The sequence below is a fragment of the Xenopus tropicalis genome, chromosome 2, assembly GCF_000004195.4.
Source record: "Xenopus tropicalis strain Nigerian chromosome 2, UCB_Xtro_10.0, whole genome shotgun sequence".
Classification (NCBI taxonomy): domain Eukaryota; kingdom Metazoa; phylum Chordata; class Amphibia; order Anura; family Pipidae; genus Xenopus; species Xenopus tropicalis.
Genome location: NC_030678.2, coordinates 100,850,445 through 100,870,627, shown reverse-complemented (window position 1 = coordinate 100,870,627; position 20,183 = coordinate 100,850,445). Strand labels below are relative to the sequence as shown.

At 40.6% G+C, this 20,183-nt stretch overlaps 1 protein-coding gene across 5 annotated transcripts in view; it reads left to right on the top strand.

The window, feature by feature from the left end:
• Nucleotides 1–20,183, top strand: part of clip2 (CAP-Gly domain containing linker protein 2) — a 78,439-nt gene that overhangs the window by 34,101 nt on the left and 24,155 nt on the right. For all 5 annotated transcript variants that reach the window (XM_031896982.1, XM_018091605.2, XM_031896980.1 and 2 more), the window contains 3 exons: nucleotides 7,517–8,055; nucleotides 17,233–17,357; nucleotides 19,263–19,476. In XM_031896982.1, the coding sequence (XP_031752842.1) occupies nucleotides 7,517–8,055; nucleotides 17,233–17,357; nucleotides 19,263–19,476 (878 nt within the window). The remainder of the gene's footprint in view (nucleotides 1–7,516; nucleotides 8,056–17,232; nucleotides 17,358–19,262; nucleotides 19,477–20,183) is intronic.

Genomic DNA, 20,183 nt, shown 5'->3' with positions numbered 1-20,183 from the left:
GCCATACTCTGCCTGCCCTACCCTGTCTGTGTGTACCATACTCTGCCTGCCCTCCCCTGCCTGCCTGTGGGTGCCATACTCTGCCTGCCCTCCCCTGCCTGTGTGTGCCATACTCTACCTGCCCTCCCCTGCCTGTGGGTGCCATACTCTGCCTGCCCTACCCTGACTGTGGGTGCCATACTCTGCCTGGCCTACCCTGCCTCTGGGTGCCATACTCTGCCTGCCCTACCCTGTCTGTGTGTACCATACTCTGCCTGCCCTCCCCTGCCTGCCTGTGGGTGCCATACTCTGCCTGCCCTACCCTGCCTGTGGGTGCCATACTCTGCCTGCCCTACCCTGCCTCTGGGTGCCATACTCTGCCTGCCCTACCCTGCCTGTGGGTGCCATACTCTGCCTGCCCTACCCTGTCTGTGTGTGCCATACTCTGCCTGCCCTACCCTACCTGTGGGTGCAATACTCTGCCTGCCCTACCCTGCATGTGGGTGCCATACTCTGCCTGCCCTACCCTGCCTGTGGGTGCCATACTCTGCCTGCCCTACCCTGTCTGTGTGTGCCATACTCTGCCTGCCCTACCCTGCATGTGGGTGCCATACTCTGCCTGCCCTACCCTGCCTGTGGGTGCCATACTCTGCCTGCCCTACCCTGCCTGTGGGTGCCATACTCTGCCTGCCCTACCCTGTCTGTGGGTGCCATACTCTGCCTCCCCTACCCTGTCTGTGTGTGCCATACTCTGCCTGCCCTACCCTGCCTGTGGGTGCCATACTCTGCCTGCCCTACACTGCCTGTGGGTGCCATACTCTGCCTGCCCTACCCTGCCTGTGGGTGTCATACTCTGCCTGCACTACCCTGCCTGTGGGTGCCATACTCTGCCTGCCCTACCCTGCCTGTGTGTGCCATACTCTGCTTGCCCTATGCTGCCTGTGTGTATGGCACACACAGGCAGCATACAGTGACACAATGCTGGCACTGCTCCTACAGTCTTCACAATAACTATATATTAAAACACTTTTTAATTGCAGTACCACCTCAGTCTTTTTGTAGTGTGCAGGGATTATTTGTGGTTTCTACTGCTCCTACAGTCTGTCTGAGGTGTGAACAGGGGAACAATGTGGGTGATTACAGCCTGAATCTGAGGTGTGAGCAATGCAGGGGGGGCAGTTAATCACAGTACTGATACCATTTAAAGCTTACACAAGAGTAAGCCATCAAAGCAGCCAGACAGGTGGGGGGCCACACAGAGGGGGGTCGCGGGCCGCCAGTTGGACAGCACTGCCCTATGTGACTGGATCTTTGGTTTTTGAGCTGCACAAGTTTATAGAAATCAACATATTTAGAGATACTTAAAGGGTAACAAAAGGTAGAATCAATAAAGGGACCAAGTTGTTAGGCACTCCCCAGGATTCTATTGCTTACTTCATACCTGGGGTACTTTTCCTCAGCCATGTTGTTTCAGTGTCCCAGGGATCCCCTGTGCCACCCTGGGTGAGTGCATGCTACCATACACAGTACATAACCATAGCTTCCAACTGTAACGATTTTCACGGGACAGTCCCTCTTATGACAGCTCAACCCAGAGTCCCAGATTCTTACTGAAAAGTTCCTCATTTCCCTTTGATCTCCTGCACTTAAGCTAAAAAAATTTAATTAAAAAGTAACTTTTGGCAAAAAGCCCAGAAAGTTAACAAGCCACATCTGCACAATTGTAACTAATAAGCTAAACAGGTCTCATGGGGACTTGTAGCTTAAAGGGCAATTTCAGCTATTTTAACAAAACTGTAGCAACACATAAAACAAGACCCCCAACACCCCCAGAAATGTGTTCAAACTTTAAATAACCTGCCAAATTTAGTCAAATGGTAGTGGTATTTAGGGGGTGTGGTTGCAAAAATGGGCATGTTCAAAAAAAAATTCACCGCGTTGCACACGGCATTAATTTTTGTCCCTGTTTCCATTTTCAAAATGTTGGGAGGTATGCACCTTCAGTAGCAGCAGTGGATGCCTGGGACACCTAAATGATATTATGGCTTACAATGGTGCTCATGTAGCTTTAGCAAACATTCAGGTACAGGTATAGGACCTGTTATCCAGAATGCATGGGACCTAGAGTCTTTCCATAAATTGGAACTCCATACTTTAAAGGTGCCCATACACCTTAAGATCGCCAAGCGAGCGGATCTTCTCTGCCCTGGGGCCAAAACGATCGAATTATAACGACGGGCATAGGCAAAGTCAAGGTATAACAGTACCTTGTACTTGATTCTAAGATATAATTATTCCTTACAGGAGGCAAAACAAAAGGAAACATGTTTCACTATTTTGAATTGTTTGATTAAAATGCAGTCTGTGGAGATGACCAGTGAAGTGTGCAAACGCATGGCAAAAGCAAATGTACCAATTTAAACCATAAGTAGACATAGCTGAAACCATGGCAGGAAAAATGTGCTAAAAGCATACAAAAATAGTCAGTCCAATCATGTGCTACATAAGCAAACACACTTCAACTGTAAATTCCCTCTAAATGCTGATCAATATCTTTGTGATCTCATTGAAATTCCAGTACATGTTCTGCCAGGACTTCCCATGGAAAGAAAGCTTAATAATGAAGACTAAGTACAGTGCTGATGAGCACATTCCTTAGATAAATTTTAACATTTTCTGCAATGAAGAGTTGGGAATCTGATTATATAGGAAGATTTAACATATCCATATGAACTGTACAAACTGTGTACAGAAGAAACCCTGTTTTGTTAAAGAAAAAAACTCATTCCTGTAACTAATCTCTTACAATGGCACTAACATAGCAATATGACTAACATAATGTAGTAAGAATGATAAAAACTAACCTTAGCCTGAGGAAATGTAGACATACAGCTTATTGAAGTTTCAGCAGTGACTGCATTTATAAGTGACCATGTATTGGCAGACCCTTCAAGGTATCCAACTGATAAGCCATAAACAGGGAAGGGACAAATGCTATTGTTCCATTCATTTGGGCCTATGGCCTGAGTGATGAGGTCTGAAGGGTTTAAAGTAAAGAGGACCTGCAGCTCCTATCACTCTCTCATTTATCTGATGTACTATGCTCCCACTGATAAAGTACATCAGGTTGCAGATCAGACAGAAAGATGGTCTGCTTGTGTGAGCTTAGAATTACTGTCCTGGTAACTGCCATTCCATGGTACATGTACAAGTACATTAGAGGGGATTATAGGCAGATAGGGGGTGTTCTTTTTTCCCATAAAGACGATCAAAGCACCAAAGGCCACCCCTTTAGATTAGAGGAACGGAGCTTCCATTTGAAGCAGCGTAGGTGGTTTTTCACGGTGAGGGCAGTGAGGTTGGGGAATGCCCTTCCTAGTGATGTGGTAATGGCAGATTCTGTTAATGCCTTTAAGAGGGGCCTGGATGAGTTCTTGAACAATCAGAATATCCAAGGCTATTGTGATACTAATATCTACAGTTAGTATTAGCGGTTGTATATATAGTTTATGTATGTGAGTGTATAGATTGGTAAGTATAGGTTGTGTGTGCTGGGTTTACTTGGAAGGGTTGAACTTGATGGACTCTGGTCTTTTTTCAACCCTATGTAACTATGTAACTACGGTGAGCGGCCGTTTAGCCGGCCAGGGTAGAAAATTTTGGTTCATGTATTTTGTATCTGCTGATATCCTTGGGGGACCTACAATAGAAGTCACTTGTGAAAGATCGGTGTCTGCCTACTATTTCATGTTCAGAACATCCTCTGATTTGTTATTTTTAGGGCTTTATCCTACAATTTCAGTCTAAATGTTAGTTTTAGATCATTGCATTTAAACGTACAATCTATTTGGAAGAATACTAAAATCTGAACATGTATGGCCACCTTTACACAAACCACCAGATGACATGCATGCTCCTAATCAAATAAAACCTTATTAAACTACAAGCTAAACAGACTTTGTGGCAATGGCACAAGGCTTTTTGATCACCACATTTAGGGAGAACATCAATGAAAACATACTTCCTTAAAATATGATGGTGCAGTCTATAGCAACAGGTGATGCAGACATGTCAGCTGTAGGGATTACCGGGAAGTCTGTTTTGATCCCCAAGGTTTTCACTGAGAGGAAATCTGTGATCAAAGATGTCTGTGTGCTGTGAGCCTTGCACATACAGTTTTCAACTGATAATCATATTGTTCCTATTCAAATCAGTTATTAGCAGAAATCGTGGGGGTTAGTGAGTTTTGATTGCCACCTCTGATCAAAGCATGCCAGGTGCCAAAACTCATATATCTTAGTTGGTTGTTTTCTCTTTTTTGGGGAATAATATTGCGGTTTAATTGGGTACTCACTTTTTTGTCTTAGTTTAGTTTAAAAAGATGAATTCTAATATGCTTATTGACACTGCAGGGCACCTTTACAACTGCAGTCAGTGTGTCAGTAATGAAATTGCCCTTGATTATGGAATGAAGACAGAATATGGTACAGGTATAGGATAACTAGTGCACAAACCTGATAGCTTGCAATTATGGGAAGACCATCTCCCATATAGTCTATTTTAATCTAATAATGTAAAATGTAAAAATTTTTTTTTATTTTTCTCTGTAATAATAAAGCAGCGCCCTGTACTTGTTGGCATGTAAGATGCATAAAGGCCTACTGTGGGCACAGCAGTTCTATTGGATTCATTTAGTGGTTAAATATTTTTTAACAGCCTTAATGTAAGATGATAAAAGCTACAGAACAATCTCAGAAAACCCCACCTGCCAAGCATTTTCGATAATAAATTCCATAACTGTAACATGCTTTTAATTAATGACCTTTTGTTGTTTGGCCCTGAAAAGTAAGTTGGTCCAGTGATCAGAACTATGTTTTTTTATTTTTAGTTGTGTTGACCACTGCACATGATGATTAAAAGTGTGCTCTGCACCATCAGTGGCCTTACTAGTAACACCACACCTTGAAGAATAAACCAATGCAAAGCACTCAAATAAGTGGCGTCCCTCTGCCAGCTGCCCACTTGCCACTTTAATTAAACTGGCAGAAGGGGGTGGAAGGAGGCTCTACTGTACAGCACACCCTGCTGTCCAGGCCTCATCATGGGGCCTGCTGTATGGTAGATATACCCTTGCACACCATCAAAGTAAAAAAATCTTGGCAATGGATAAACTTGCAGCAATTAGATGTCTCTAAATTATGTCATAGTCCTTTTTGTGACCTTCTGATTTGTGAGTCTAACATTAGAACATAGAACTGTACATTCCTTAGGGCTCTGGTACACGGGGAGATTAGTCGCCCGCGGCAAAACTCCCTGCTCGCGGGCGACTAATCTCCCCGAGTTGCCTTCCCTCTGCCATCCCACCGGCGAACATGTAAGTCGCCGGCGGGATGGCAGACGCGGCGGCGCGATTTCGCGCAAATCGCCGAAAAAGACTCGCGAGGCTTTTTCGGCGATTTCCCGAAATCGCCCCGCCGCGTCTGCCATCCCGCCGGCGACTTACATGTTCGCCGGTGGGATGGCAGAGGGAAGGCAACTCGGGGAGATTAGTCGCCCGCGAGCAGGGAGTTTTGCCGCGGGCGACTAATCTCCCCGTGTACCAGAGCCCTTAGAATTCTAGTCCTTAGATGTCTAGCAGTTGCTAGATAGATAATGGTTACTCTTAATTAGGATGTACTATATGGCATGAACAATTTTTTGTTAAAAACACAGCACATCATAACAGTGTTTAAATATAAAGGCTGCTTTTAATTTTGGTGCTGCTGCTGCAGTCAATAAATGTGTAACTAATATCATTGCTTCTGCTTTGTCAGTGTATTGGTTTTAGTCACAATGACCTTGATCAAATGAAATAGAATACAATGCCAGAATGTGGCAAGCAGGAGTCTCTTGCTTAGAAAATTGTGTATTTATATGGAACCAAGGCAGAGGCTGACTGTAGACTGCAGAAAGGTCATTTTAAAGGATATGGGCTGCTGCTACCAATAGCATGCAATTGGATTCAGAAAATGCAATAGCCATAAAAAGTCACTATTAACAGTGGCATGACTATAAAAGAAGTAGACCCCATAGTCAAGGGGGCCGCGAGGGACATGACCAGGCAGGTGGGGGTGTTGTGGTGTCCAAAAATTTTGAATCGGGGTGGGGGCTGGCGCTATATAGTTAAGCCACTGACTGTCAACTTCAAGTTTTCTGCTCCTTATGGTGGATTTTTGTAAACTTTATTAAACCACACACATATACAATAAAAGACCCTTGTGCAATAACTTTTAGCAACTAGTGTGTACATTTTTTTTGTGAAACTGCTGCAAAAATTTGTTGAGTGTTAAAGTATGGTTGCATCAAAAAGTCATAGTCGGGTCAAAAGAAAGTTGTGCACATCTCACAAATTTTTAGCTGTTTCACAAATTTTTCAGCAGTTTTTCAAATTTTCGGTGAATGGAAACGGGGCAGATTCGCTCTTTACTATTAGCAATCAATGTAATTTATTGTTCAGTGCTGCAGAAAGTGCTGTCACTTAATAAATATGTGTTAATAATAATAATTATCATCAACATAATACTGTTTGCTTTTAAACATGTAAACAGTAAATGCTACCTGTTGATTAGTTGTTATCGGTGACTAAACCTATACTATTGTAAAGGTGGCCATACATGTGGCGATTTTCGATCTTTCGTGCGACCATTGTTCCCATCCTCCACAGACGATTAGGGCTGAATCGTCAGATATGGAGGGAGAAACAATAGGATTTCTACCTCCTTCTACCGATTCAGCCCTGAAGGTAGATTTTGCTCAGGTGCCTTCAATGGCGCCCGATCAAAATCTTTTAACCCGCCCGATCGGCGAGTCGACCAATATCCACAGTCCTCTGCGATATTGGTCGGCTCACTGACTTGCCATACACACATCGAATATCGTACGACATGAGGTTTCGTACTATATCATTGGTGCGTGTATGGCCCACTTAAGCCTTGTTCCCACTCTAGATTTAGGAGCTGGATGTTTTGAATCTTTATTAACTGCCTAATGTTTTCTATACACCAGCATCAAGATTCTGGACGGGTTGGTTCTAGTGTAAAATATTCACCATGGTTGAGACAGATTTTACAGTATTTTATAAAGTTATGGTAATCTTTTGAATTGTTGTGTTTTGGCAACTAAAGTATAGATAATGAATGATAATATGCCTTGAAAACAGATAGGGCAGCTGTAATAAATGGGAAAAAGTAGCATTTGCCTGGGGACTACCAGAGAGGGGTTCACCATCAGACCTTTCAAAGGCAATAACTTTTGAATAAAGTCCCAAAAATGGCAAGCCAGTGTAGTCAGTGCAACCCATGTATGTGGTAGATATGTGAAGAACTATTAATGAGATATTTGCAGTGTTTGTTTTCATTTATCAGCAGTGGGGCTAACTATAAACAATACTGTACCATAATTTTCACTTGAGTCCTGACAATAGGGCAAAAATGTTCCTTTCGTGATGTAGTTTTTGTGTTAATGTATCATAATGACATGATTTTTTTGTTCCTCATAGGTTCTCCTTTGCACAAACAGGGATCTACCTCTTCAGCTTGTGGAGAAAAATCAAGCTCAAAATTCACAGAGGTTGGGGATGAATTTGCTGGAGATTTTGAGGTTGGAGAGCGTGTATGGGTCAATGGAGTGAAGTTAGGAGTTGTGCAATACTTGGGAGAAACACAGTTTGCACCAGGACAGTGGGCAGGAGTTGTATTGGATGATCCTGTTGGAAAAAATGATGGATCTGTAGGTGGAGTGCGCTATTTTGAATGCCAGCCATTACAAGGGATTTTTACAAGGCCATCCAAACTGACCCGACAACCTGTGGCAGATGGCACAGGGAGTGATTCTCATTCAGTAGAGTCATTGACAACACAGAACTTGTCCTTGCATTCTGGAACAGCCACCCCGCCTCTTACTACACGTATTGTACCTTTGCGGGAAAGTGTCTTAAACAGTACCATAAAGACGGGAAATGAGTCAGGTTCAAATCTTTCGGACAGCGGATCAGTGAAAAAAGGTGATAAAGATCTGAGGATTGGAGATCGTGTTCTGGTAAGCACTTTCTTGTTTTTTTGCTATGGTTCACAATAAAAATGAATGAGAAAAATATGTTTTATATTGACATGTAAACTCGCATGGATTTCAGGAGTCTTTTTGATTTGCTCCCAACACACATATACATGGTCACCAGCAGTAACAGCACTGTCACCTGCTGTCAGTAATGTGCACCAGCATTTTACTTAACACCAGCCATCAAAAAAGGCTCCCAAAATCCTTAGATACAGACAGAGCAGGAAACATGACTGGTAATCAAACAAATTAAACAGATCTGTGTTGGTACCTCTTCCACAGAAACAGCCTATAAATTATAAGGCCACACCTTATTGCGACTGCATATTAGCCTTTATGTCCCAGACCTAGGGGCTGATTTACTAACCCACGAATCCGACCCGAATTGGAAAAGTTCCGACTTGAAAACGAACATTTTGCGACTTTTTCGTATGTTTTGCGATTTTTTCGGATTCTTTACGAATTTTTCGTTACCAATACGATTTTTGCGTAAAAACGCGAGTTTTTCGTATCCATTACGAAAGTTGCGTAAAAAGTTGCGCATTTTTCGCGTAAGTTTTAACGCTACGAAAAATGCGCAACTTTCGTAATGGATACGAAAAACTCGCGTTTTTACGCAAAAATCGTATTGGTAACGAAAAATTCGTAAAGAATCCGAAAAAATCGCAAAACATACGAAAAAATCGCAAAATACCGATCATTACGAAAAAAACGCATTTCGACCCGTTCGTGGGTAAGTAAATCAGCCCCCTAGACAGAGATCTATATTTCAGTAAAACACCAACTAGCCACAAATCAGTGCTGCATTTTTTATTGTCTGGGGGAAATACATGAGGGAAACGAGCAACATGGATGCTCCTGTATGAGTTTAAAGGCAGAAAAGTAATGTTCTGTGTATAAAATTCTCATGTCACATTTCTCCTTATAGGAATAATCAGTACACTTCCTAGAACTGAGAAAAATGAATGTAGTGATGCTCAATCTTCTCAACTTATATGTATTACTACATATAAGTGTGAATGTTCTTTTGCTACCTTAGCATGGGCATTTTCTTTAGCTGCTCACAAATAGATTGTTAATAAACATCAATAACCCTCAGTCTACTCTACTTAGTTTGTCCAAAATTTGCTTATGTAGTGTTTAGGCTAGGAACACTAGGAACAGACACCTTTCTGAGTTTTACTAAACTCTCTTTTAAACCAATACAGTATAAGACTAGGTTTTTTAGGGTTTACAAAAGTATTTGTTGCAAGGAAAATAATATCCCCTTAACTATATGCTAAAAAAAATGTGTATATATATATATATATATATATATATATTTACGTGTATATGTATATTTACTACATAGCAACATTTATTTAGGCTGAAGAAAGATGCATATTCTTAGGGGCTGATTTACTTACCCACGAACGGGTCGAATGGAGTCCGATTGCGTTTTTTTCATAATGATCGGTATTTTGCGATTTTTTCGTATGTTTTGCGATTTTTTCGGATTCTTTACGAATTTTTCGTTACCAATACGATTTTTGCGTAAAAACGCGAGTTTTCGTATCCATTACGAAAGTTGCGTAAAAAGTTGCGCATTTTTCGTAGCGTTAAAACTTACGCGAAAAGTTGCGCATTTTTCGCGTAAGTTTTAACACTACGAAAAATGCGCAACTTTTTACGCAACTTTCGTAATGGATACGAAAAACTCGCGTTTTTACGCAAAAATCGCATTGGTAACGAAAAATTCGTAAAGAATCCGAAAAAATCGCAAAACATACGAAAAAGTCGCAAAATGTTCGTTTTCAAGTCGGAACTTTTCCAATTCGGGTCGGATTCGTGGGTTAGTAAATCAGCCCCTTAGAGTTCATCCTTTTTGTCTAAATGAAATCTGCCTAACTGCTAGTTGATCCAGAGGAACATGAAAAAAACCCTCTGTACCTCACCTTACTGGGCCTTCTGCAACCACTGGGTCTCTGTAATTTAGCTCCTGCCTTTACCTTACTAAGTACCTGGTTCATTCCATTTAAAATATTGAACCTCAGGACTCTCTCTCAGATTTATTATGCAGTACTAAACCCAGCAAATTGTCCCCCTTTCCTAAGAGGTCCTGGGGAGCTTTGCAAATAACATTAGAGTAAGCTTCACACCTGCATATACTGCAGACAATAACTTCAAATCTCTAAAGGGGCGCTAGACCTATTATTATTTGGGCTTTAAAGAAAAACTATACCCCCAAACAATGCAGGTCTCTTTAAAAATATATCACATAAACCAGCTTATATATAAAACCCTGCTTCATCTAAATAAATGATTTTCATAAAACTATACTTTTTTTAGTACTGTAGTATGTGCCACTGGGTAATCCAAAATAGAAAATTGCCATTTTAAGAATTAAGGGACGTCTCCTGGGATCATGCATACATATGAATGGCAATAGTTCTGATTTTTACTCTCACACTTATTTCTGTTAAAGTTAGAGCTGCATTATTTCTGGTCATGTGATCTCTGAGGGAGCACACAGCCCATCACAAAATGGTGGCTCAAGACAAAAGATGTAAAAGGATATATTGATATATACAATATATATATACAATATATATATATTGTGTATATATATATATATATATACAATATGTTCCAGTTTGGCAATATAGGTCACTTAACATGATGTAACCTATTTATTGATTAAGTATTTAATCTAGGAGTATAGGTTTCCTATAAGATTTAGATCCCCTGCTGTTCTTTGCTTCAGTATGGTGACAAAATAGTTCACAGATACAGGCTTGAAACACAACATTACTGGACATTAATAGTTATTTAAACAGAACATCAGGGAGGCTTCCTGCTATTCCAGGACTTTTAAAAGCTTAAATAAACATGGAGATGTTAAGCATTCTTCTTAGTAGTATTCCTTTGACGTTTAAAGAGTAATATATGTCATCCTGCTTCTAATCTCTCAGGAAGAACTGTACCGTGCCTATTGCCTGTTAATATTAAAAGACATCCAACGCTGATAATTCTAGTCTTTCATGACATTTTTTGCCCATGCTCTCTATGTTTCTCTTCATTCCATGTTTAATGTTTCACAAAAAAATCATTATTACAGAACATTTGCTGCTCATTCAGCCAAAGCAGGCAAAGTTGTGAACTGTAGCAGGTTTAATTATTATATTTCCAAACATGTAAGAGGACAGCTTCTGGCACCTCTGTGAGTGATGAGACGGGAGTGATGTGCCACAGGAAGATGATCAAACAGAACCCATTGAAATAACAGAAAAGGAAAGCTGTCCTGCAAGTGCAAGGAGGCTACTCATGGTCTCAAATTTTTTGTGGAACGGAGCACATTTTTCTAGCTGTGTGAGCTCATTAACTGAAAAAAAAAAAACAGAAAAGTTCTGAGCAGATTGCTTTGTGTACTTAACAGTCGATCTGTTTATAGAAGATATTTTCCCACACTACCAGCTGACATTTAATCTCAATTCAGATACTTTATACTGGCTAATAATAAATTAAACGTGGAGCTAAATGTTGTATGCCTTGAATGAAATATTCAACTTTAATGTTGGTTATTTATTTCCCCAGAGTAATGATTGCCCCTAGTACTTTTCTATTGTACAGGTTTAGAATCTATTATCCAGAATGTTCAGGACCTGTGTTTTTTCACATAATTTGGATCACCATACCTAAAAAAATTATTTAAACCCAATAGGATCTTTTGCCTACAATAAGGATTATTTTATCTTAGTTTGGATCAAGTACAGGGTACTATTTTATTATTACAGAGAAAAAGGAAACCATTTGTAAATGTCAATTATTTGATTAAAATGGAGTCCATGGGAGTTAGCTTTCCTGTAATTCAGAACTTTCTAGTACCTGTACAGGGTTTTCAGATAACGGATCCCATACATGTACTGTATATCGCCACCCCAAAGACGCATGAAGAAACACTTACTGCAAAATGCGTCTCTCTATGGTTTAACAATGCCTATAGAGATAGCTATACTTTAATTGGATTAATTTTATATAATCCAAGTTTGCCATCTTAAGTTAGCTTTTAGTATATACATATATTTCATATTTATAGCTACTTTTCAACTGGTCTTAATTTTCCTATTTGTTATAGTTAATTAACTATTTGGTTGCCTATTTAGCCTCTTTTCAGCATCATAATGGAGGTCATTGATACCCAGAGCCAAAACGCTATTGCTTTATGAGGCTACAGTTTTATTGTTTTTAATATCTTTTATTACTCATCTTTCTATTCAGGTCCTCTTTCATTCATGTTCCAAACTCTCATTTAAACCACTGTTAGTTGCTAGGGTAGCTTTGACCATGACAACCAGATAGCTGCTAAAATTCCAAAACTGGAGAGCTGCTAAACAGATTACCAGCTGAATGCAGTTTTTTTTTAATAGCTGAGGGTTTACTCATATAATGCAGCTGCATTGTATATTGTAGTTTGCAGGTAAAGCAGATTGTAACCAAATAGCTTAGGGCTGTGGCAGATGGGGAGATTAATCACCGGCAATTAATCTCCTCAATATGCCATCCCACCGGCTTAAATGTAAATCAATGGTGGGATGGCATATGTGGCGTCACGATTTCCCCGAAATCTCGGAAGTTGCCTTGAGAGGAAACTTTGGCGATTTCGGCGCCACGTATGCTATCCCACCGGCGATTTACATTCTCGCCGGTGGGGTGGCATTTCGGGGAGGTTAGTCACCCGCGTCAAGGGAGATTTGTCACGGGCGACTAATCTCCCCGTCTGTTACAGCCCTTATATAACTTAGAATTGTTGTACATCCCCCAAAGGGTCCTTATATTAGTGAGTCCCAGGCTAAACCTTTTGCAAGCATTAAGGGAAACAGTGACTGAGAGGATCACAGACTTGGAAGTAATCAAGTGGTTTGACTTTCCAAACATACACATTTTACAGCTGCTTGCAAACATAAACATTACAAGTTTAACATAATCTTTACCAGCTGTCTGGTGTACGCTTAAACAAAAGCTTGCTGAAATCAGTGGTAGTTTTTATTTTACTTAAATTGCTGTCAACCCAGATTTACCCAGACTTTATCTTTATTTACAGATAAATATCTAAAAACAAAATTTGTTATTTAAGGCTAATGTTAGGTGGTGAATTGCAATTTCCTTTTTCCAACAAAATATCCAGACAACCCCATCCTCATTCTGAAACCAAGGATAATAATATAAAGTTGGTCCTTTGCTTTGCTGCTGTAAAAGCCTCTTTGAAGGCTTATCACTAGATTTTGGAACATTGTTAGTAAATTTGTTTTCCTTCAGCCACAAGAGAATTAGTGAGGCTGGGCAATGATTTGGAGTAATCTGGCCTGGCTCACAGTCAGTGTTTGAATGCAGTTGGTTTGGGGTCAGGGCTCTGTCCAGGCCATTTTGGTTCTTCCACTCCCATCTCAGCAAACCAATTCTCTGTGGACATCACTTAGTGCACTGGGATGTTATTGTGGAGAAACGGGAAGGGACCTTCCTCTAAACTGTTTCAACAAAGTAGGAAGCAAAGAATTGCTTTGCATTTAATCTATGAAAAATGCCCTGGCAATATTCGCCTTTACCAGCCTTCACAGTATGCTGCACGCATCCAGCAAACATTGCAGTTAGCTTTATGCACTTAGTCAGATAGTACTCCTGTCATCTGCCAAACTCATATTTATACATTAGAATTCCAGATGGTAAAGCTCAATTCATCATTCCAGAGACCACTTTTCCAGCAATGGGACCTTTGCATGACTCCTAATAGACAGCCAGTACTTGGTACTGGTCATGGTGATATTGGCATGCCTGTGGAAACACATGTTGTTGTGTTGATTTTGCGACCAGAGGCAGTTTAAAACTCAGCAGTGTGCGTGTTCCATCTGTGGACATGGGATCATTACACACTGCAGCTTCAGCATATCACTTTGTCACTGAACTGTTGTTGCTCCTAGATGTTTCAAATTCACATCACTTAGCTTACAGCTGACTGAAGAACTAATGGGGCAGAAATATGACAAACTGGCATGTTGAAAGGTGGCAAACTATGATTGTGCCACATACAACGTCACTGAAGTCTTCCGTACAACCCATTCAACTGACAGTGTTTGTTGCTAGAGATACAGTGGCTTGCAAAAGTATTCGGCCCCCTTGAACTTTTCCACATTTTGTCACATTACAGCCACAAACATGAATCAATTTTATTGGAATTCCACGTGAAAGACCAATACAAAGTGGTGTACACGTGAGAAGTGGAACGAAAATCATGCATGATTCCAAACATTTTTTACAAATAAATAACTGCAAAGTGGGGTGTGCGTAATTATTCAGCCCCCTTTGGTCTGAGTGCAGTCAGTTGCCCATAGACATTGCCTGATGAGTGCTAATGACTAAATAGAGTGCACCTGCGTGTAATCTAATGTCATTACAAATACAGCTGCTCTGTGACGGCTTCAGAGGTTGTCTAAGAGAATATTGGGAGCAACAACACCATGAAGTCCAAAGAACACACCAGACAGGTCAGGGATAAAGTTATTGAGAAATTTAAAGCAGGCTTAGGCTACAAAAAGATTTCCAAAGCCTTGAACATCCCATGGAGCACTGTTCAAGCGATCATTCAGAAATGGAAGGAGTATGGCACAACTGTAAACCTACCAAGACAAGGCCGTCCACCTAAACTCACAGGCCGAACAAGGAGAACGCTGATCAGAAATGCAGCCAAGAGGCCCATGGTGACTCCGGGGGAGCTGCAGAGATCTACAGCTCAGGTGGGGGAATCTGTCCATAGGACAACTAATAGTCGTGCACTGCACAAAGTTGGCCTTTATGGAAGAGTGGCAAGAAAAAAGCCATTGTTAACAGAAAACCATAAGAAGTCCCATTTGCAGTTTGCCACAAGCCATGTGGGGGACACAGCAAACATGTGGAAGAAGGTGCTCTGGTCAGATGAGACCAAAATTGAACTTTTTGGGCAAAATGCAAAACACTATGGGGCACATTTACTAATCCACGAACGGGCCGAATGCGTCCGATTGCGTTTTTTTCATAATGATCGGTATTTTGCGATTTTTGTCGGAAAATTATCGCGACTTTTTCGTTACCAATACGATTTGTGCGAAAAAACGCGAGTTTTTCGTAGCCATTCCGAAAGTTGCGCAAAATCTGGCGATTTTTCGTAGCATTAAAACTTGCGCAAAAAGTTGCGATTTTTTCATAGCGTTAAAACTTGCGCGAAACGTCGCGCCTTTTAAGTTTTAACGCTACGAAAAAGGCGCAACTTTTCGCGCAAGTTTTAACGCTACGAAAAAATCGCAACTTTTCGAATGGCTACGAAAAACTCATGTTTTTTCGCGCAAATCGTATTGGTAACGAAAAAGTCGCGATAATTTCCGAAAAGTCGTAAAGGCACCGAAAAAATCGCAAAAAATACGAAAAAGTCGCAAAATGTTCGTTTTCAAATCGGAATTTTTCCAATTCGGTTTGGATTCGTGTCTTAGTAAATGTGCCCCTATGTGTGGCGGAAAACTAACACTTCACATCACTCTGAACACACCATCCCCACTGTCAAATATGGTGGTGGCAGCATCATGCTCTGGGGGGGCTTCTCTTCAGCAGGGGCAGGGAAGCTGGTCAGAGTTGATGGGAAGATGGATGGAGCCAAATACAGGGCAATCTTGGAAGAAAACCTCTTGGAGTCTGCAAAAGACTTGAGACTGGGGCGGAGGTTCACCTTCCAGCAGGACAACGACCCTAAACATAAAGCCAGGGCAACAATGGAATGGTTTAAAACAAAATATATCCATGTGTTAGAATGGCCCAATCAAAGTCCAGATCTAAATCCAATCGAGAATCTGTGGCAAGATCTGAAAACTGCTGTTCACAAACGCTGTCCATCTAATCTGACTGAGCTGGAGCTGTTTTGCAAAGAAGAATGGGCAAGGATTTCAGTCTCTAGATGTGCAAAGCTGGTAGAGACATACCCTAAGACTGGCAGCTGTAATTGCAGCAAAAGGTGGTTCTACAAAGTATTGACTCAGGGGGCTGAATAATACGCACACCCCACTTTGCAGTTATTTATTTGTAAAAAATGTTTGGAATCATTTATGATTTTCATTCCACTTCTCACGTGTACACCACTTTGTATTGGTCTTTCACGTGGAATTCCAATAAAATTGATTCATGTTTGTGGCTGTAATGTGACAAAATGTGGAAAAGTTCAAGGGGGCCGAATACTTTTGCAAGCCACTGTAGAATTGCTGCATGTTTAATTAAACACTGCTAGCAAAGTGTGTGGCCAAGTCCAAATAGCAGGGGCATCTGTACATTTTGGAGCATAAAATATATATCCTTCTTTTAGAAAATTCACCATGTCATCTTAGGCCCACAAAAACAGTATGCAATAATGAGAATTACAAGCATGTGCAACACCGTTGTCCTGCATACAGTTTTTGTGTGAAAATTGTTGCCCTGTATAGTTAATTAACAGCAAGGAGATCTATGATGAAACCTAGGGCAATAACAGACAAGGACATTAGTTGCCAGCGACGAATATCTCCTTCAAATGCCTTCCCACTGGTAAATTGCTGGTGGGAAAACATATGCGTTAGTGATATGCAGGTCAGGAAAACCTCAACCCACACCCTACCCCAACACACTAAATTTTGCCATTGGAGGACCTGTACCCAACCCATACCTGTGTCTTTACACTCTGCTTCTGCATGCACCTTAGGTTCCAAGACAGAAAAACTTTGGGAGCAGAGGAAGAGTGCACTTCCACAGTCTGACCTGCACCCAACCCAAACCCGCAATTGTCGCCCAAACTTTAACCCTAACCCATATGACCTAAGGGTAAACCCACGGGTCCTGCGGGTTGCTGGTCAACATGCACTTCCAAAGTTGCCCAAAGTTTCAGAAAGACAAAGCAATGCATATTTTTTCCCACCAGCGATTTACATTTTTAACTTTAGGATGGCATTATGAGCCGATTAGATGCCTGCGGTTCAGGAGATTTATCGCAGGCGACTAATATCCTTGTCTGTCAAGTTTCACAAATATCCTTGTAGACTACATTGGGCAACAAGGTATGGTGCTACTGAGGTAATGCTGTAAAATCTGTACTGTAACTAACTGTACTAATATTTATCTTGTGGGGACTTGCAGGTGGGTGGAACAAAGACAGGAGTTGTGCGTTATGTGGGAGAGACGGATTTTGCAAAAGGAGAATGGTGTGGAGTGGAGTTGGATGAGCCACTTGGGAAAAATGATGGGGCAGTTGCTGGAACAAGGTATTCATTATTTTTCTGGAATAATTTTAACGTGTAGATCGGTATCTTTGTCAAATGGTATCTGTGTCAAAAGCTCCATTATGTGTCACTTTTTTAAATAAACACTCCTTCATATTCCCAGAGGTACACTATGGGGGCTGATTTGCTAATCCACGAATCCGAATCCCGAATGGGAAAAAATCGGATTGGAAACGAACATTTTGCGACTTTTTCGTATTTTTTTTATTTTTTCCGTCACCGGCGCAACTTTTTCGTAGCTGTTACGACTTGCGCGAATTGTCATGACTTTTTCATAGCCATTATGACTTTCGTGAATTGTCGCGACTTTTTCATGGCCATTATGACTTTCGTGAATTGTCGCGACTTTTGCATAGCCATTATGACTTTCATGAATTGTCAAGACTTTTGTATAGCCATTACGACTTTCGCGAATTGTCGCAACTCTTTCGTATTGAGCGCTCGAAAAATTCGCAACAATTCGCAAAAAAGTCGCAAAATACCGATCATTACGAAAAACACGCAGACGCTTTTCGGACGTTCGTGGATTAGTAAATGTGCCCCTATGATTTAAGTTTACTCAGCAGCTGTGTTAGAGTTCATTATTGAGGAATGACTTGAGTGGGAAACCAGAAAGATATGATTAGAACAGTGTTACAACAGATAAAGAATATGAACTTAAATATATTTCTCAATACATATATATAATAGCCAGTATGCTATCTATGTCATTATTCTGCATGCTGGTTTCAGTATGTTTTATTAACAGTACTTAGATCAATATGCATTACATCACAAAATTCAGTTGAGATCTGTACATCAAATTTTTGAAAATCAAAAGCCAAGCATGTCAAGCAGTCGAAGAATTACTTACTACATAAAGCAATTAAAACTAAAAATAAATAATTATTTCTGAATGCTTATGTGTTCTCCACGATTTAGTGCAGAGATATGGACAAACACCTGCTACCCATGTCATCTGTCATCCAAGACATTTCTGACCTAATAAACTTTCCAATCAGCATTCCTCAAGACAGAAACAAAACAAGGAATGGTACTAAGCCAGCTGGCTTATACTCATTTGCTTGCACATTTTATTAGTGTTGGAGGCTAAGCTAAAGAGCTGTTGGGAACTAGGGAAAAGTTGGAAAAAAAATATTTTTTTACTGGTGATCTGTGCATACAGTAGTCAGTAGCCTAACACGCTCTGTACAGATGCATTCAGCATAAAACACTAGCAGAAATACAATGTTTAGTTTCACTCCTATGTGAGTAATCCCAACAAGGGTGGATTTCAAAATAAGCATGACATGAGATCATAGCTCCAATGTTGTCATACATTTTACTGGATATGAAAGACATACAAGATAAAACAGGCATATTATGCAGCACACTCCCATTCTCTATATCTTCTGGTACATGGTATGGATTAAAATCTCCATATTTTGGATGGTCACCTAAAGACTGGATGAAGGACATTGGTTTAAAAAGTGTAATAAATAAATATATGTAACATATAGGGTCTAGAACTTTGCTATTCATATGGCTACCTTTAGTACAAGTGGCTAATGTAAGTAACATGTAGTAACCTACGACAACAATTTAACATTGATGAATAATATCATATAAGGTCTAGCACTTTGCTATTTGTATGGCTACCTTTAGTACAAGTGGCTAATGTAAGTAACATGTAGTAACCTACAACAACAATTCAAAATCAGTGAATGGCCTAGTGTAGTAAAGTATGTTAAGGGCAAAAATCTGGCTGCTGTTTTATGTTTCACCCTTTACCCATGTTATGAGACCAATCAAAAAGTTCTATAAAATTACACTTAGCTTACCATATTTTTCATTTTAAAAAATTGTATGTCATAGTTAAGAACAAAAACTTTGTTTTTTACTCTCCAGGTATTTTCAGTGTCCTCCAAAGTTTGGCCTTTTTGCTCCAATTCACAAAGTCATCAGGATTGGCTTTCCATCTACTAGCCCGGCTAAGGCCAAAAAAAGCAAAAGGATGGCTATGGGAGTATCTGCCCTAACACACAGCCCCAGCAGTTCATCCATAAGCTCTGTGAGCTCTGTTGCATCATCAGTTGGAGGAAGACCCAGCAGAAGTGGTCTGGTGAGAATTCATTTTTGTCTATAATTATCAGGGATAATTGTGTTCATTTCCACTTTGTAGATCAGAGATAAGCATTGTTTGGCACTCCAGTGTTCGCAGAACCACAACCTCCAGCTGCACTAGTTTAGAGATGGTCGATCAGTGTTTTCTGAATCAGATGGGACAATAAAGACTTCCTGTATTGACTCCAGATTGTAAGGGAAGAACGCACAGTGCTACATGGGCATTAATTATGGGTTATTAATGTCTGGAGTATCTGTTTAGAAGTGTTAATATCTACATTAGATTTAAAATACTGTCTGCTTTAACTAGCTTCAAGTTGCTGCAGCTCTGTCCACTTTAAAAGAGTTTAGTTTACAGCTCAGTAAAAGGCCCCTGAATAGGTACTTCCAGAGCTGCCATCAGTCAATCAATTATTAGCTCACTGATCGCCTGGGCCCCCTGGGTGGTAGACCTGTCAACACGTAAAATGGGGCCCTGATAAAAAAAAATTTCACTAGTGTGAAAAATCTTCTTATTGACACCGATAACACCCCAATTATGCCACAACCTTACCTGTGATCCACCCAAACTCTGCATCCTCCAAACAAACCCCAACTCCTTTGTTACCCACGCATAGCATATTTTCATTTATGTGACCCCCCCCCCCAGCCAGTGGACTTCTGACTGCAGTTACCCCTGTACCTTCTTGATGGCTGCTCAGGAAA